Source organism: Bos javanicus, chromosome 23, assembly GCF_032452875.1.
Source record: "Bos javanicus breed banteng chromosome 23, ARS-OSU_banteng_1.0, whole genome shotgun sequence".
NCBI lineage: Eukaryota > Metazoa > Chordata > Mammalia > Artiodactyla > Bovidae > Bos > Bos javanicus.
In genome coordinates, this window is record NC_083890.1 from 52502930 (window position 1) to 52519917 (window position 16988).

Here is a 16988-nt window from a genome sequence, read left to right on the forward strand (position 1 = left end):
AAGTGGGGGTTTAATTTTGAGTAGCCTTTTCAATTTCAGGTTGGCAGAATGGATCAAAACCTTTGACTCGGCAGTTTCACTTCTGGAAGGTACCTGAGTAAATTATTCTCTGAGAACGTAAGGACCGGGAGCCTCGTGGTAGTGTTTATGGTGGTGTGTACTGAAAGGTAGCGTGACTGCCGAGTAGTTATGAGTAAGTAGAAATAAGGTAACAACCTAGAATAAATAGGATAAGTAAGTCACGGCACGTCCACAAAGAGCCTCAGCAGCCAGTGAAGGTGCGGGCAGTGTGTGCACACCAGCACGGAAGGGTGCGTGGACATCAGGGGAAGAAGCAGCAGGACTCGCTTTTTAGGAAAAAAATCACATTCATAGGAAAAGATCTAGAAGGCACACCATGCTAGGGAGAAAGATAAAGGAGAAGCTGACTGGACTTTTATTTGTTATTAGGAAAACTTACAATTCTTTGTCTTCTTTTCAGTGTGTGTTTATTTAATATTTTCAAAACAAGAATATAGGCTTGATCAGTCCAAAGTTTTCACTATTCTGGTCTTTAATGTGGATACTCTCTAGAGAGGTCTGCCTAGCCATTTGTCCAAATTATTATAGGAAGATTCAAGTCTGCCTGTGTAACACTTTTTAATTGAAAAAAACAGTCCCCCGTATTTCAAGGAAAACCTGAAGCTTCAGTCACCGCGTGCCCCTGTGCACCCGCGTTTCAGGCTATCGCTGAGTGTTGTTCCTAAGGGAGGTGCAGAGGGGCTCTGCTTCCTCTCCGCCTGGCAGGGCCCGTCTCTCCACAGACAGTGCTGAGGGGTCTCGTCAAGCAGAGGCGCTCTGTTTTACTGCTGCAAGTGGTCCTGTTCCTGGCGCCTGCTTTCCTGAGGGCTGCTTCCGAGACCACTGAGGAACTCTCCTGTGCACAGTGGCCATGTCCCCAGGGGCATGAGGGGGCTTTGTTTTTTGTGAGTTTGTTCTTGAGGCCACTCTTGTGTCCCCAGCACATGGAACAGAGTCTGGCAGGTAATAGTAATAGGCATTCACTAAAAATTCTGGTAGTTATTCCAAAATGGTGTCCTCCCTATTTGATTAAAACAGGAAACCAATAAATACAGCTAGAAGAGAGACTTCTTTTCCACTTTGATGTATGAAAAGCAAGACCTTCGTTTTTGGCAAACATGTCCTGAGATCCAGGCCCCTGTATGAGAAGCCTACCCTGCCGGGGGCCCAGGGACTCTTGCCCAGAAGAGCTGGGCTCTGCCTTCTCCGTGGGGAATTCCCGCTGGGCCGCTGGGCGTGCTGCTCGGTGACAGTCTGGGCTGGTGCTGTGTGGGTGGGGACACTTCTCTCGTCAAATACCGTGACACACACTGATTCCACATTCAGAGTTGAAGAGGCAAGATTGTAAATACTTAGAAGCTGTTGTCATTCTGTGTCTGAAGAACATGGAAACTTGTGGGCGTTCATCTAAGAGGAACCTTCTTACAAACAACACCGACTGCCGCATCACAACAGCGGTGCTTGCTCTGCCCTTCCTGTGCGTGCCCACCATCTCGAGGCCCCTGAGGTTGGCGTTCGTGACCCGCTGCTGCTGGGCCGACCCAAGAGCCAGCACCCGTCCCGAGTGTTCACGGTTCTAGGAAGCGGGCGTCTTCTAAGTACCTGGCATAGTGAGCGTTGAGGCCATGTTGATACTCTGTTCTTTGGAGCAGACCATTTGCTCAGGGATACAGCTGGAAAAATCAGACTGAAAACAGATGTATTTAGCCTCAGCAGTATTATATTCTGCTATACTTTCTTTATTCAAGTTGTATTTTTCAAATGGATCCTGAAAACTTATTTCAGAAGGCTGTCTTTGTTTTCTTAAATCCCCTGAAAGGGGAGAGACTCGCCTTAGCAGACCCCCAGTGTTGACCCTCTTTGTGGACACTGCAGAATCCTGCCTGTACTTTTTCTCTCACCTGTTTGTTCACTCACGCGTTCACTTTTCAGCTTAAGAGGGCTCAGTCCTAGGAGCGTCGTTGTGAGTAAGCACATGCTGCCTTTGCCCTTTTGTTTCTTATGCTGTGTGGTGGGTCTGAGGCTCCAGAGGTGCGGTGAAGGGGACAAGCCCCGTGCCCACGGAGCTGACAGTCTGGCAGGGAGACAGCGTTAGCCAGGCCTTGGCTGGGGGGCCTGGGGGTCCTGCATGCTGGCATGGCCGCACTGGGGAGAGCTCCCCACCCTGCTGTCCTCTGAGAGATGCCCCTGTGTGGAGCGGGCAGTATCTCTGCTGCAGCCCCAGGCAGCCCACCAGTCAGGGCTGTCCAGGAGCTCCAGGGAGGCTGAGCACGGCCACCAGGGAGGCTTGAGGTCAGGGCTGGCTGCGGCCCGCGGGTCGGACTTCTGGTTCTTGTTTACTCAGCCCAGTGCCCTGATGTCACCTGGGAGCCAGGTGCCCCTTCCCTGGGGCGAGCGACATGCACCATCCTTCCCAAACCCGTGCAGAGAGTGACCAGAGAGTTCCAGCGGGCTCACAGCCTCCGGAGGACTCCGTGTGTGTGTGTGTGTGTGTGTGTATGTGGTCACTGTGGCGGGCCCAGGAACTGCGTCTACCTCTGGATGTGCAGAAGCCGGCCCTCCACACGGTTCAGTTTAAAGACTCAAGTCTTGAGCCAAGTGGTCGCGTTGACCAGAGCGCAGCGCTGAGCCCCACAAGCCCCTGCCTGGCCTGGGGGGTGCTCCTCTCGGGGAGACAGCTTTGCTGGTCATCGCACTAGTCGCGTGTTTCACCTTTCACCTTCGCGAGGACGGCGGTTTCCTCCCAGAGAGGACTCACTACCCTGCAGCTGTCCTTGTTCTCAGGAAGAATCAGCTTACTTCTGGATTGTATTTAATTATGTTTCAATCTGTTTTCTCAGTTATTCCATCAGCAAAATAGAACCAAAGAAATATTTATGAGATTGGCTCCTCGAAAATTGTGAGCATCCGTACATGGCCTGGAACACAACAGACTGATGCAGCTGTGTGTTCAGAACCCGCGCGCACTGGGTCCTCACGGGGGGTGGTCCAGCCCTCCAACTAATCAGCAGCTTGGGCGGATTGCGGGGAACGCGAATTCGCAACACAGTAGGATTTTCTGTTTCAGAAGAAATTCTCAGTTTGTGCTGTTAACTCTCGAAGGCATCCTGAAATACTATTCTCCTCCAAGTGAAAGTAATTGTTTTAGAGTTACTAGAGCAGTATTTTGTTTTTATACTTTTTCTTGAAAAATAGCACTGGGGCTCTTAGGAACCCTGTGAGCACCAGGGCCTCCTCACTGCAACCCCACAAGGGTGCGAACCTCGCACTTGTGGATGGGAGATGGGGTGGCCTCCCAGTCCTCCTGCCGCAGGTCCTGGCTTGTGAGGAGGAGACGGGGCTGGACCCACACTCTCGCCTGCTGGCCGCCCCTCCCCAGCGTGTGCCCGTGCTGGAGGGCAGCCCTGCCATCCTCGGGTCATGGATTTGTCCGGTCCCTCACTTGCTTACAGAATTACGTGGAAAGTGTCTTTTTCAGAATTTTCTCCCAGAGTTTATATTTTTAAGATCAAAACAGTCATTCTGCATAATTTGATGTTAAATTTGGAAGCAGATGCTGCAGTAGATGTGCAGCGGGCGTTTTGTAGACTCTGGGGAATGTCCTCCTCTGGTCTTCCGTGCGTGCGTGTGTGCGTGCATATGTATGAACACGTTGACGGGCAGTTTTAAATTTCACTTTTGAAGCAGACTGATTACAGAGGACAGAACAATGACAGAAATGGAAAAACTATGAAAGAAAACTTGCAGTTAATTCCACCTTTTAAAAAACTTGTATGAGCATAGCCCTCTGGCCATTTGCCCTCGGGAGCCCTGGGCCTGTGCTGTCCCTCTGCCTCCTGGAAGGTGCGAGGCACTCGCGTCTCCACTGAATGCCTTTCCCTCCCCCGTCTGATTGCAGGTGTCAGAAACTACTTGAAAGAAGCATTGGTGAATATAATCGCCGTGCACGCAGAGGTAAGCTGTTGCTAGCTATCCCTAAGGGGTGTGGGTAACTAGGCAAGGGAGCAGGGGTAAATTCAGTGGTTCTTACAGGGGGTCTTCTCCCTTCAGAATGTATTTTTAGTCTGAGTAAAACACAGATTTGAGTGTTTCACTGAGTTTTACTGAGTAAAACACAGTATCTGGTTTCAATACACATATATGCATGTTTTCACTGTGAGAGTCTTTTTTCGAAATGTGGTATGTTTTTTCCTCATAATTAAGACTAATGGATATTAGGCAGGTAAAGCGATAAGAGAGTGAAAGGGTGTTTTCTCCACCTTGGGCATCCGCTTCTCTGGTCTTCACCAGTGTACCAGTGAGCATTGGCGTCTTATTCTGGCAGCCATGGTGCATGCTGGAGGACAGGCTTGGCCTGTGGCAGGGCACAGGCGGTGGCCTCCCTTGCGTGGCTGACGGTTCCCGGACGCTGGTGTTGCCAGTCACGCCTGGCCCGCTCCCGGGGAGCTTTCCGCTAGTGTCCCATCCACCATCGTTCAGGCTCGGCTGCAGCCCATGGGCCGTCTTCCAGCAGAGGGGTTCTAGGTAGAAGCCTGCTGCTGTGGTGACCACTGGCAAAAGCTCCTCCTGAGCGTCTGCCGCTGTGCAGGCGCGTCAGGGGGTGAGGCCTGCATCACCCTCTGTGCCCACGCGTGCTGTCTGGGTCACCTCGGTGACCTGGAGATACGTGGTCATGGAGGCTGAACCAGAGTGAGTGAAGGACACAGTGCTGCCTGCTTGCCGAGGCAGCCAAACCCAGCAGCCTCCTCAGAGAGCGGCCCGCTGTGTCCATCCCTCGCAGGTCCTCGTGAGGCATGGTACACTCGTTCTCCGTGAAATAAAGTTTTACGTGGTTTAGCTCAGGTGGGAATTTACCACGTACACCTTTTTATGATGAGTGACTTACTTTCAACTTTGATACTTTTTATACATCAGAGACCTTTATAAAAGCGCTCTTCTGTTAGGTTAGCTTCTGGGAAAGTCAGTGTGGCGGTAGATCCTCAGGCGGTGGAGCCGGCCCATCCCAGGTGGTGCCTCAGGCGCTGCAGGGTGCCTGGGCCTTTGCGTGATGACGGTGACTCCTGCTGAGGCACCACTGTCATCGTTTACAAACAAACCAAAAAAAGGCTTTTCCGGTCCCTCTTCCACACATCCCAGTGGCTGAAAGTAGAATTCTGTACATAACATTTACTGTTTACTGCTCCCAAACAATCTTACCTTGCCCAGAATTTTCTTCAGTGCTCAGGTTATGTTTGGATTGACCCGAAGGTTTAATACTAGTGATTGAATCTGAAAAATGGAAAAGCTAAAAAAAAATATGATTTAGTTTAACATAGAAGTCAGGATAGTAATGTTTCACCAAATATAGTAATTCTTAGTTTGCAACTATCAAATTCAAAACTTGAAAATGGTGGTTTTGTCAAATGAAAGGAAACATATTTTTAATTCAGCAGATAGTAAAATTGGGAACTCTTGTGCAATACAGAGTTATGTTCCCAGCATGAAGTAGCAGTTGTTTTGATCCAAGGAGAGCCTGACCCAGTATGTTTTTATTTCTACAATTTCCTCTTTAGAAATCACGTTTCTTCTTATGAAAAGGATAAGAGGAGGAAAAAAATCCTTAAAACTGTTTCACCTTGTCACCATCAACAGCACCTTTCAGAATTCTGTCTGCCGATCTATTTTCGGAGGTTACCTTTTATCGAGCATGGTGAATACAGCTTGAGTGTCAGCCGTGTCTCCATTCTATTCGTGGCTGAGGAGACCTGGGGGTGGTTTTGCTGTGTGCATCCCTTTGTTTCCAACACATTCGGGTCGAGGAAGCCCCCATAACATACCCTTTCTTTGTGTTTTCAACCTTCTATCAGGTGTTCACTGTCTCCAAGGACCTGGTGCCCCGGGTGCTGTCCAGGGTGGTGGAGGCGGTCTCTGAGGAGCTGAGCCGGCTCATGCAGTGCGTCTCATCCTTCAGCAGAAACGGGGCTTTGCAGGTACGGTGCTGCTGCCGTGCACGTGGACTCAGTTGTTTGAACCACGGAGATGTGTGTCAGCTGTAGTCCCAAGAGGTCCGCACAGGCTTGTGTTATTTTCTCGGTGCCTCTGCCAGTTACGGGGTGCATCATCCCCTGGGACCACATGCAGGACGTCAGTGGTCCCAGCACTGCTCTCCCTGCAGAGTGTGACAGTGCTTGTGTTCCCGTCTGAACGCAGAGCCCTTCTGCAGCTCGGTGATGTTTTTGTTGTTTGTTTTACAAATGTCTTCACTACATTTAATTTAACAGGAAACTTTTAGCAACTTACTTGTAAATAGTCTTTGCAGAGCAGTCAGTGCAGTTTGTATAGAAATGACAACTATTTCTTTCTACTCATACTCCATTGGCTTATGTTGCCTTTCATGGAATTACATAATTACAGTAACAAATGTAACAAATGGGTCTGGGTTTGCATGTGGCCAGATTGTAGCAGCCAGGCCTGCAGACTTGTGGGGGCCTGAGCCCCGCCCATGGGCCTCATGGGCCTTGGGAGGGTTTCTAAAAGTCCCTGAAGTGTTGCTTCTAGTACTGGCTGAGGCCCTCCTCTCAGGCCAACCCCCTTCAGATAACAACTTAAACCTGAGTAATAGTAAAAATAAGAAAATGTATCAGTAAAAAGAAAAACCTGAAGACTCTTAACAGGAACCTTGTGTGTGAAGATGAATTAAAGGGAAGTTGCAGTATCTGCTTTGGGCCTAAGGGGTCTTGAAAGTGAAAGTGAAAATCGCTCAGTTGTCTCTGACTCTTTGTGACCCCATGGACTGTACAGTCCGTGGGATTCTCCAGGCCAGAATACTAGAGTGGGTAGCCTTTCCCTTCTCCAGGGGATCTTCCAAACCCAGGGATCGAACACAGGTCTCCCACATTGCAGGCGGATTCTTTAGCAGCTGAGCCACCAGGGAAGCCCAAGGGGTCTTGGAATTACAACAGAAATCCCCGCTCCCCACACCTTCTCTGCAGCCCATCTAGCTGATGGCCGAGTTTCTCTCACCGCTGACAGGAAGGGGCCGGAAGAGACGTCAGAATCAGCTGGAGGCCCAGCCTCCATGCCCGCCTGGCCTCCCGTGCCCTGTGCCCCCTGGAGACACTGTCAGTTCTATTCTGAAAACCTCTGCCCACTGCCCTTGGGGCTGCCTGTGTGTGACCCTCTCCTCAACAGGTGACCAAGAGGGCTTGACATGAAGGGCTGAGCGGCCACCAGTCTCAGACCTTCCCGAGAGCCAGCCAGGGGGAGTGTTTGCTGGCCAGCAGCCCGAGTGTTTTGTGTGAATCATCACAGCTCTTACAATAGGTATAATTTATAGGTTAATTAAAGCATTTTATCACTTTGTCTGAATAAAGTTTCTAGCAAAGATTAGTTTTATAGTGGTTTAATCCATCTCCTAAAATATTGAGCTGAAAGTTCTATCTTATTTTTTCTCTTCGATATTCTCCGTGTAGGTCCGTTTTTATATATACTAGAACGTAAACAGTAAAGACAGACAGTCCCATGAACACTTTCTCATTATGAGCTGTTTCAGGCTTCTAACCCACTGAGAAATGGGACCAAATATCTGCTTTCTAGACTGCACATTTACCTTATGTAAGTCAGCCTTCCTCTCTGTTGGTGGATTTAAGCCCAGCCCTGGCATTCTTCCTTGTTTGTGTGTGTGCGCCTGTGCTGCTGAGGGCCATGCATCTTAAACAGCCTCCTGGGTGGCTCCAGGTCCATCCGTGTGGTAGCCTGCGTGTGGTGGGCGGCTCCAGGTCCGTCCGTGTGGTAGCCTGCGTGGGGTGGGTGGCTCCAGGAGCATCTGTGTGGTAGCCTGCGCCGTGCCTTTTTGTGGCTGACGTTCCATTGTGTAGGTATGCCGCCCCGTGTTTGTCTGCTCATCATTTGATGGACATTAGGGTTTGCACTTTTTGGCTGATAGGAAAAATGGTTCTGTGAACACTTGTGTGCAGATTGTCTGTGGCCACATGTTCTCATTTCTCTTGGGCATATACCAGGGACTGGAATCGCTGGGTTATTTGGCTACTTTCAGAGTAGCCGTAGCTGCTTTCCTACCAGCGGTGTGTGAAGATCCTAGATTCCCCACATCCGCATCGGCAGTGTGTGACTGGCTGGTTGTGGCCCTCCCGTGTCTGCCAAGGGTGTCTCCTTCTGTGTGATCATCACGCCTGTGATGATGTCCTTTGTAGCAGAGGATGTTTTAATTCTGAGAAATTCCAAGTTTTCTCTTTTTTCTTTTGTCACTTGTACTTGCTGTCATTCCTAAGAAGGCAGGCCTAGCCTAACATCACAAAGATCCACCCTGGCTTCCTTCCAGGTGTTCTGTAGTTTCATCGTGTGCGTGGTCTGTGCTCTGCTTTGAGCTGGTGTCTGTTTTAAGGCGGAGACTCAGCTTCAGCCCTGGGAGTGTGACCTCCGTGTCCTGCTGTCCCAGCACCATGCATTAGAGAGACCACCTCCCCCGCCGAGTGGCCCTGGCACCTTATGGAAAGTCATTTGATTGTAAATGTAAAGGTTTGTTTCTGGGACTCAGGCCTGTCCTGTTGATCTGCATGTCAGGCCATGTGCCAGGGCCACGCTGTTTGAGTCACTGTAGCTTTGCAGCACATTCTGAAGCATGTGCCAGGCCACGCTGTTTGAGTCACTGTAGCTTTGCAGCACATTCTGAAGCCTGTGCCAGGCCACGCTGTTTGAGTCACTGTAGCTTTGCAGCACATTCTGAAGCCTGTGCCAGGCCACGCTGTTTGAGTCACTGTAGCTTGGCAGCGCATCTGAAGCCTGGAGTCTGAGCTTCTCTAGCTGTGCTGTTCCTTTTCCATGTTGTTTGTCTGGGATCAACTTGTCATGTTTCGTTTTTAAAAAGAGAAGAAAAAGCAAAAGAGAAAAGTAGCTGCAGCTTTGACAGCACTGCACTGAGTCTGCAGCACTTAGCACCACGGGGCCTCGCGGTGCTGGGGGCGGCTGGGGGTGGCGAGGCAGCCTGTTCCTTGCATCCCCACCAGCCTCGGCAGTGAGACCTCACTTCCTCCCCGAGGAGACCAGGGGAGGTGCTGTTGAGTGGTGAGGCCCGGTGGCTGGACGGCCCTGGCACAATCTGTACCTTTCAGAGCAAGACCCCTGCCTTCACAGAGTCAGACTTGACAGCTCGTGCCCTTGTTCAGTAACAGAGAACGTTGTCACAGCCAGTCTCTTGGGGCTGATTTAGAAGGTCTGCTGTAAGGAGCTGCTGCTGTGGCCGTGGCGGTCTGCTCTGCAGGGAGTAGGCTGGGGCTCACCCTCGCTTCTCTCTGCTGGACAGTCGACATGGTTCCTTGTGGTCACCTGTCCATTTCTCACCCCAGGCCAGGCTTGAAATCTGCACCCTGCGGGACACTGTGGCGGCCCACCTGACACTGGAAAGCAGGTGAGGTGCTCCGTGCTGCGTCCTGCACGCCCCGGGAGCCCCCTCGAGGCTCTTGGTTCGGGTGGTGGTCCCACACACGCACTCGTGACTCGGCGATCTCGTGTTTTTATCTGACCGGTTGTCTTGTTAAACACACGAAGTGACACCAAGCCAAGCACACATAGGCTCTGCCTCAAGGTGGGGATGAGCCTCGGGCTTGTAAGTGTTATCACAGAGCATCATGTACTTCTTTTGAAAAGGAGAAAATAAGAATTGAGTCAGTTTACTCATCGCAGACTCTTAGTGAATATCAGCATAAGAGGAAGCCTTGTGGTTTCTCTGCAAAATTTTGTAGTGGAAATTTGATGATAATTTTTAGCTGTTTTGAATGAAAGTCAGGATTTCCTATCATTGAGACATCATTAGGTGAACTGAAACAGCTCTGCCTACACAAGACTGTTTACCCCATTGGCAGTGCTGCCTGGGAAGTGCCGGGTCCACAAGGAAGCTGTTTAAACGTGTCCCATGATGCACTTGCCATTGTTTCCAGCTTTGGATGGCGTGTTCAGGCCCTCATCCTGACTGTCACCATGCAGTCGGGAAGACTTTTCCTTTTCTTCCTGACACGTGAGGTTGTTCACCAGGAGCTTGTCTGATGGCTCCCGCCGCCGTCTGCTCTGCGTTACTACTTGATTTAATTACTCTGCTGGTACTTTCTACTTTAGAAACTTAGACATACCAAATCATTCTTAAAATTCTCTCCCTTTTCCATATTTCACGAAATGAAATGATGTCAAGTTATGCATATATATACACATACCTCTCCATTATTGTACAAATTTTAGATACAATAGCTAAGTGCTCCTAAGACATGTTCAGTTATTGTAAGAAGCTGGCTGTACCTCAGGCCGGCTCGTGTCAGTTCCAGAAGTGCCCCCTTTGTATCATTTTGCACAAGATCACCCCTGTTTCTACCCAGCTCCCTTCCTTTCTTAGCAGCTGCTTTATTTGTATAGTTCAGTTTGTTTTGAAAGTAAAGACCTTTTTAAATTTAACAACAACACACCAAGCTCTCATCTACTATTAGAAGCACCTTGTGTAAAATTCAGTTTCTCCTTTGCATTTAAAGTCATGTTTTATCTCCTGATTTGGTTCTTCTGGCCCTGCTTCTGCAAACCCTCGCTTTCATTTTCACTTTCCCTCCTGCTCTGCTTGCCTCACCAGCCTGTGAGTTCCTCTGAACATAAGGCATGCTTTTCTCCAATGTCCCTGTTCCCGGTGGGGCCGGCGGGTCCCCACCTGGGATGCTGTCTCTTACAGATCCAGTTTCAAGCAGGCCCTGGAAGCCCTGCCTCAGCTCTCGAGCGGAGCAGACAGAAAGTAAGTCTTGAGCTGCTCTCGGGTGGCGTGTTATCACCTGGACACCTCCTCTTCAGGCGGAGCCTGGAGGGAGGTGGGACTCGGTGGCCCTTGGACACGCCTTGTGTTAGCCCGTCTCCCACATGGCAGGAGGAGGTGGAACCTGGTTTATGACGTTTCAGAAATTAGTTCTTTCCTTGTTTTAAGTAACTATACCAGTCACTTAAACTTTTATAAGAAAGTTTATTTTGACTCAGAAAACTGTATTATTATCTGAAATTTGTAAGAAGATAGTATTTAGAGAAATGTGAAAGAGAAGACAGCATGGTAAAGGCAGGACTCAGAGACATTGTCTTTCAAGTAGGCCCGCAGTGTGCATTCGTGCTCCGTGTGACGTGAAGCATTGAAAGTAAATGTGCACACGTGACGAAATGAAGTTACACATGTTCCACTAGTACTGTATTAACAGTCTCGGCCTGGCCTTCAACTTTGCTACTCATGTAACAGGAAATTCTGACCTGAGACACAGTCTAGGCCAGGCAGATGTCAGCGTGCCTGGGCTCTTCCCCAGCCCAGCTGAGGTCCCCCACCCTGCAGCTGCTGGACGGGTCGTGGGCACGGAGCCCCGACCGCGTGCAGCCCTCAGGGTCAGCTGTGACGGCGCGGGGGAGCGTGGTGGACCCACACGGGCAGGGGGGCCCCGGAGGCGTGGACAGGGCTGGGAGGGCAGGGTGACCTGGTCTGGCTGAGAGGAGCTGGGCAGCCCTGTCTTCCCGTCCCACCTCCTCACTGACCACATGTTCAAAGCCTGCGCAGTCCTTTAAAAGTGAAAGATTTAAAGCCTCACTTAACCATCAGCCCATGCAAGTGGGGCTCACTCGTCTGCTCAGAAGACTAGTGGTTTGCGGCGGTTGAGAGAAGCAGACACCGTGAGGAAGGCCAGACGGGGTCTGCTGGGAGCATCGTTAAACCAGGAAGTGATCCCTTGACCCAAGCACCAGCAAGCTTGTTTCTTGGTTGCTTCATCTGAGCCCAGTGAGCTGTCAGACCCCTCATGGCTGTGAAATTATCCAGTTGTATCTGGCCAGCACAGGGGCCAGATGGAGTTACTGCTGCAGCACAGGGGCCAGGTGGAGTTACAGTGCAGGAGTTACCCTGACTCTGTGGGTGCCTGCTTCACCCCTTCAGTTCACCTCTCCAATACTTGTTAAAGGCAGAAATGCAAAATAAGAAGAATGGAAAATAGACCAGTCATTGCCAAGGAGTGGGGTGAGGGCAAAGGTGACTGCAGATGGGCAGCACAAGAGGGCTTGTCCTGACATGGGGGTCGTGAGATGCTGCACTGTGTTATCAGAGTCAGAGAGAGTGCCTGTCAGAGCTCTGGAGTGCCCAGACCCCAAACATCACTCTGTTTAGGGAGGGGTCCAGTTAATTCAGGGGAAGGGGCAGAAGGACGGTTTTGTGTATAAATGTAAGTATGTCTACAGATAGATGTTCCCTTAGAGGACCTTCTTTAGTTGACTTTCTTTTGTCATGGAATTCAGAGCCCATAGAAAAGTGACTTTTCTGGCTGGAGAAGCACCACGGGGCAGGAGCCATGTGGCTGTCTGTGTCTCTCCCACAGGCTGCTGGAGGAGCTGCTGAGCCGGGTCAAGAGTGGCATGCACCTGCAGCTGGCCTGCTTCCAAGCTGCCCCCCCACCCGCCGTGAAGACGTAGAGCCTCCAGGCGATGCTCGCTGAGCGCCCACAGGTATCTGCATGGAAGCTTAGGCTGCCCCTCTCTCTTTTCTTTCCCCTGATTGGGGAGCTTAGAAAGATGTTGGTGTGTGTTTTATTTCAACCAAACTGACCTGATTTAAAATGCCCAGGAAGTGTCTGCTTTGCCATTCTTCCTACCCTAGGCCCTGTATGCCGCCTGCGATGCGGGAGGCCTGGGTTTGATCCCTGGGTTGGGAAGATCCCCTGGAGAAAGGAAAGGCTACCCACTCCTGTTCTGGCCTGGAGAATTCCATGGACTGGACAGTGCATGGGGTAGCAAAGAGTCGGACATGACTGAGCGACTTTCACAGTGTGACTTTAAAATACCTTTCTAAAAATTAGGGAGCATGTCGAAGCTACGTGCTGCGTGGTGAAGGCTACAGAAGGCAGGGCGGCTCAGACCCAGAGCATCTTCCTGGGTTTTCTGCAGCTTCCCAGGCACCTTGGGAGGGGATGCGTGGGTTAGCAGAAAGTCACACATGAACACCTGGAGCTGCCCTAAACTCTGCAGCCGTGTGAAAGCCTTCATTTCACGCCGATGGCTCTAGCACTCCTAACCCAAGTGGACTTTCAGAAAAGCGTGCGGTCTGCCTACCAAGGTGTTACGCTGGGGAGGTTACTTGTGGGCCTCGGTTCCAGAGTTAACTCTGCCGCCTGGCTTCTGTGTTCACAGCGCTCACGTCGTCAGGCCTTTTCTGTGTGACTCACCCTGAACCCGACGTGGGCCTCCTGCCCCCGCGACCCCTGCACACGTGAGGGGCTGCAGTCAGCATCTCCTCCAGAACCGGGCGCCCTGCTGCCCACCCGCACCACTTCTCTGGCCTCTCCGGCGTCCTGCCTGGTGGCTCGGGGTGTCTGCCCTGGTGGTGTCTGTGTCAGCAGGCACGGGAGCCACCGGTGACACTGTCGCCAGAACAGGTCGGGCCGCTGTGTCCTCCTGCAGACTCGGCTCCCCTGACCTGCCTTCGTCACACCATTTGCTTCAGAAAGCTGAGTCAGGTTTTGGATCGTTCCCCAAGGCCACAGGCCCATTTCTGACGCTGGCGTTAGTGTATCAGTACAGGGAGCTCTGAGGTCCTCCGTGGCCATGTGCTGTGTCCATCACTTGAAGTCAGTCTTGTGTTTGTTCGTTTGGGGTCAAGGAAGGTTTTGTCTTGAACAAAACTTATGAAGAAATGCATTGAAGGCGGAGCTCTCCTAGGCATGTTCACCCCTGTGCCCACTGTGGCTGTGACTCAGAGTGCAGAGCCACAGTCCTGAGCATTTGCTTATTTTAAGTGTATGATGAAGACCCTTCTTCAGTCATTAAAGAATGTGTCTTTAATACGAGACATAATTGGTATTTTTTTTATTTCAACACTTTCATTTGCTGTGTAATTTTTTTGTATGTCTAATTTTAACACCCCAGAGTAAACACTTAAATCCCGGTTTACCTGTGTCTTCTGATCGTTGTTGGATACCATTACTAGGCGTCCTGCTAACTGTCCTCTTGTCGGTGGCTCCCCCCTGCCAGGCCCCTGGGAGCCAGACGAAGAGCGTCGGGCTCGGAGCCGCACAGCACCCGAGGACAGTGGCGGTGATGCAGAGACTCAGCGTGTCCAGTTCTGAGTGGAGCGTGGGCACACACGAACTCCAGATTCAAAGCCGGGCTCACGGAGGAGGCAGCTCCTGGAGAAGACCTGCTTGGGCTGTGGAAGAGAATTTAGTAGTTGAGGAGGTCACTGGATGCAGTGGCGTTAGGAGGAAGCCAAGAGGTAGAGCAGGACGTGGAGCAACCTTACAAAGAGGGAAAAAGGTGCTGAGCAGTGAGGTGCGCAGAGGCCCTTGCGTTTGGCATGGCTACAGCTGCACGTTGGCCTGGCCTTCTGCGCTAGGAGAGTCCTGGAAACAGTCTGGGTTTGCAAAACCGTGGCATCCGTGAAAGTGCATTCCAGAAACGACCCCCGTCATCGAAGACAAGCGTCACTGCCGTGGGGGTGGTACCCGAGTCAGTCCCGCCCCATCCTGCAGCCGGTTTTCTTGAAGGTGAACTGAAGAGATTGCCTTTTACTCTGACATGGTTTCAGAGAATGCTGCCTCTGTCCTGCTCACGTGCTTACGGGCTCGGCCGGTGGTTGTATGAGGGTCAAAACGTGTCTCCACCAGCTTTTAATGAAGACAAGTTTCCTAAAATACATAGAGCTGAGTGTCTCTCATGTATTAATACTCGTGTGAAGTAGCTGTCCCTAGTCAGTCCTCTGGCAGGACTGGGGCAGAGCTTTTCACGCAAGTGTCCACGCTGCTGTGGCCCTGGTACCACACAGGCTCCTGCGTTCACTGTTGAGGAGAAGGGAGCCCCGGCTCCACTGCGGTGGGTTGGTGGTGGGGGAGCTGCCTCTTCCTTAACAGCCTTTGTGGGCTGCTGGGCTCTATCCCCATCTGGGGAGTTCCCGCAGCACAAGCTCCTGACTCTCGGGCTCAGTTCTGCAGTGAACCAGGCTACATCTTTGTTCTCATGCCGCCAACTAAGGATCGAAGTTTGACCCATCAGTTTCCACTCACCCATACTCTTGGCAGCTTTTAAACTCCTGTGTGTTTATTTAACTGTGGTTTTAACTCTGTCTATGTAATTACATCTGTGTTGTGTGCAGAAGGTGGACTGTGCGTGCACTGGGCGTGAATGGTGTGTGCACACACTGCTGTGTCATTTTCGTAGGGTTTGGTTAGAGGTAAGGTTAATGTGTGGTTTCAATCTGCCGTCTGTAACTGAAAGTTCAGGTTAACTTTTTGTTTTTCTGTTTTGTTTGATCGTAACACCAAACTGCTTACATGTGCGTGCTTCGTATTTGTCACTCACAGACATGAGTATTTATGGCAACTTTTAAAAATTGAAAAAGGAGCCATGAACCTCCTGTTTTGACGACCCCATTCCCCATGCCAGGAGCTGATGGTACCAAGTCAGACTGAGTGTGCGGAGCATACCTTTTATCCCATAATCAGAAATACATCTCACAATACGACGACGAATTCTTGCTAAAAAGTGAGACTTGAAGTCTGGGTCTGTCTACCTCATAATCCACAGGAAATACAGGGGAGTGAAGAGCGTGCCGTGGACGATGAGCAGAATTGCTGCGGTCGGCCTCGACCGTGGGCTCAGCCCAGGCCCCCGCAGTAGAAGGGGCGAGCATGAAGATTGGTGGATTCTCAGAGAGCGTTTACACTGCACGGTAAGTTGCAATAGCACACCTAAAAAGTGTACCTACTTCCGTTAAAACATGCTTTATTGCTAAACAGTGCTGACCGAGCACCACCTAAGCCCCAGTGAGTCACGGTCTTTCTCCTGGTGGAGGGTCTCGTCTCTGTGTTGATGGCTGCCAGTTCTCAGAGTGGTGGTCGCCAAAAGTCGTAGTGGCTGTGGCCGTTCCTTAAGATGAGTCAGGGAACTTTGCCTCATGGATTGACTGCCTTTCACCAGTGACTGCTCTGCAGTAGCAGTGCTGTTTGGTGGGATTTTACCCGTAGTAGAGCTTCTTTGAAAACTGGAGTCCAGCCTTTCAAACTCTGCCACTGTTTTAGCTTTTAAGCTTTGTAGAATATCCTAAACCTTTGTTATAATTTCCACAGTCTTCACAGCATCTTCACCAGGAGTAAATTCTGTCTCAAGCAACCGCTTCCTTTGCTTATCCATGGGAAGCAGCTCCTCCTCTGTTCAGACTTCATCCTGAGGTCCATGCGCTTCAGTCCCGTCTTCAGGCTCCGTGTGTGACTGCAGTCCTCCTGCTGTTCCAGTACACTCACTGCTGCTTCCTCCACTGAAGTCTCTTATTCCTTTTTTTTTTTTTTAAATTGACGAGTATTTCTTTACAGAATTTTGTGGGTTTTTGTCATACATGAACAAGAATCTTGAGCCCTGAGAAGCCACCCCTGAGGGCTGGGATCCACTTCCTGCAGCTCCTGTTACTGTGGACGTTCTGACCTCTTTGCACAGATCACAAACGTCCTTGGCAGCATCTGAAATGCCGACTCCTCTCCAGGAGGTTGCCCAGATCCATCGAAGAACTGCTGTCTATGGCAGCTATAGCCTTGTGAGATGGGTTTCTTAAATGACAGGACTTGAAAGTCAGGGCTCCGTGGGCTGCAGGTTGGCTGTGTTAGCAGGTATGAAACAGCTCGAGCCTCATCATCCGTCAGAGCTCTTGGGTGAGCAGGTGCCTGTCAGTGAGCAGTAATTGGGAAAGAATCTTGTTTTCTGAGCAGTAGGTCTCAACAGTGGGCTTAAAATAGTAAAAAAAAAAAAAAAAAAAAAAGAAAGTGTTAGTTGCTCAGTCATGTCTGACTCTTTGTGACCCCATGGACTGTAGCCCACCAGGCTCCTCTGTCCATGGAATTCTCTAGGCAAGATTACTGGAGTGGGTTGCTATTTCCTTCTCCAAAGGATTTTCATGA

At 50.6% G+C, this 16988-nt stretch overlaps 1 protein-coding gene across 4 annotated transcripts in view; it reads left to right on the forward strand.

Moving 5' to 3' along the window:
• EXOC2 (exocyst complex component 2) overlaps positions 1-13995 on the forward strand; it is a 123354-nt gene extending 109359 nt beyond the window's left edge. For all 4 annotated transcript variants that reach the window (XM_061399015.1, XM_061399017.1, XM_061399016.1 and 1 more), the window contains 6 exons: positions 3959-4014; positions 5907-6029; positions 9405-9466; positions 10766-10825; positions 12429-12555; positions 13237-13995. In XM_061399015.1, the coding sequence (XP_061254999.1) occupies positions 3959-4014; positions 5907-6029; positions 9405-9466; positions 10766-10825; positions 12429-12522 (395 nt within the window). In that variant the 3' untranslated portion in view covers positions 12523-12555; positions 13237-13995. The remainder of the gene's footprint in view (positions 1-3958; positions 4015-5906; positions 6030-9404; positions 9467-10765; positions 10826-12428; positions 12556-13236) is intronic.
• Positions 13996-16988: the final 2993 nt, after the last annotated feature.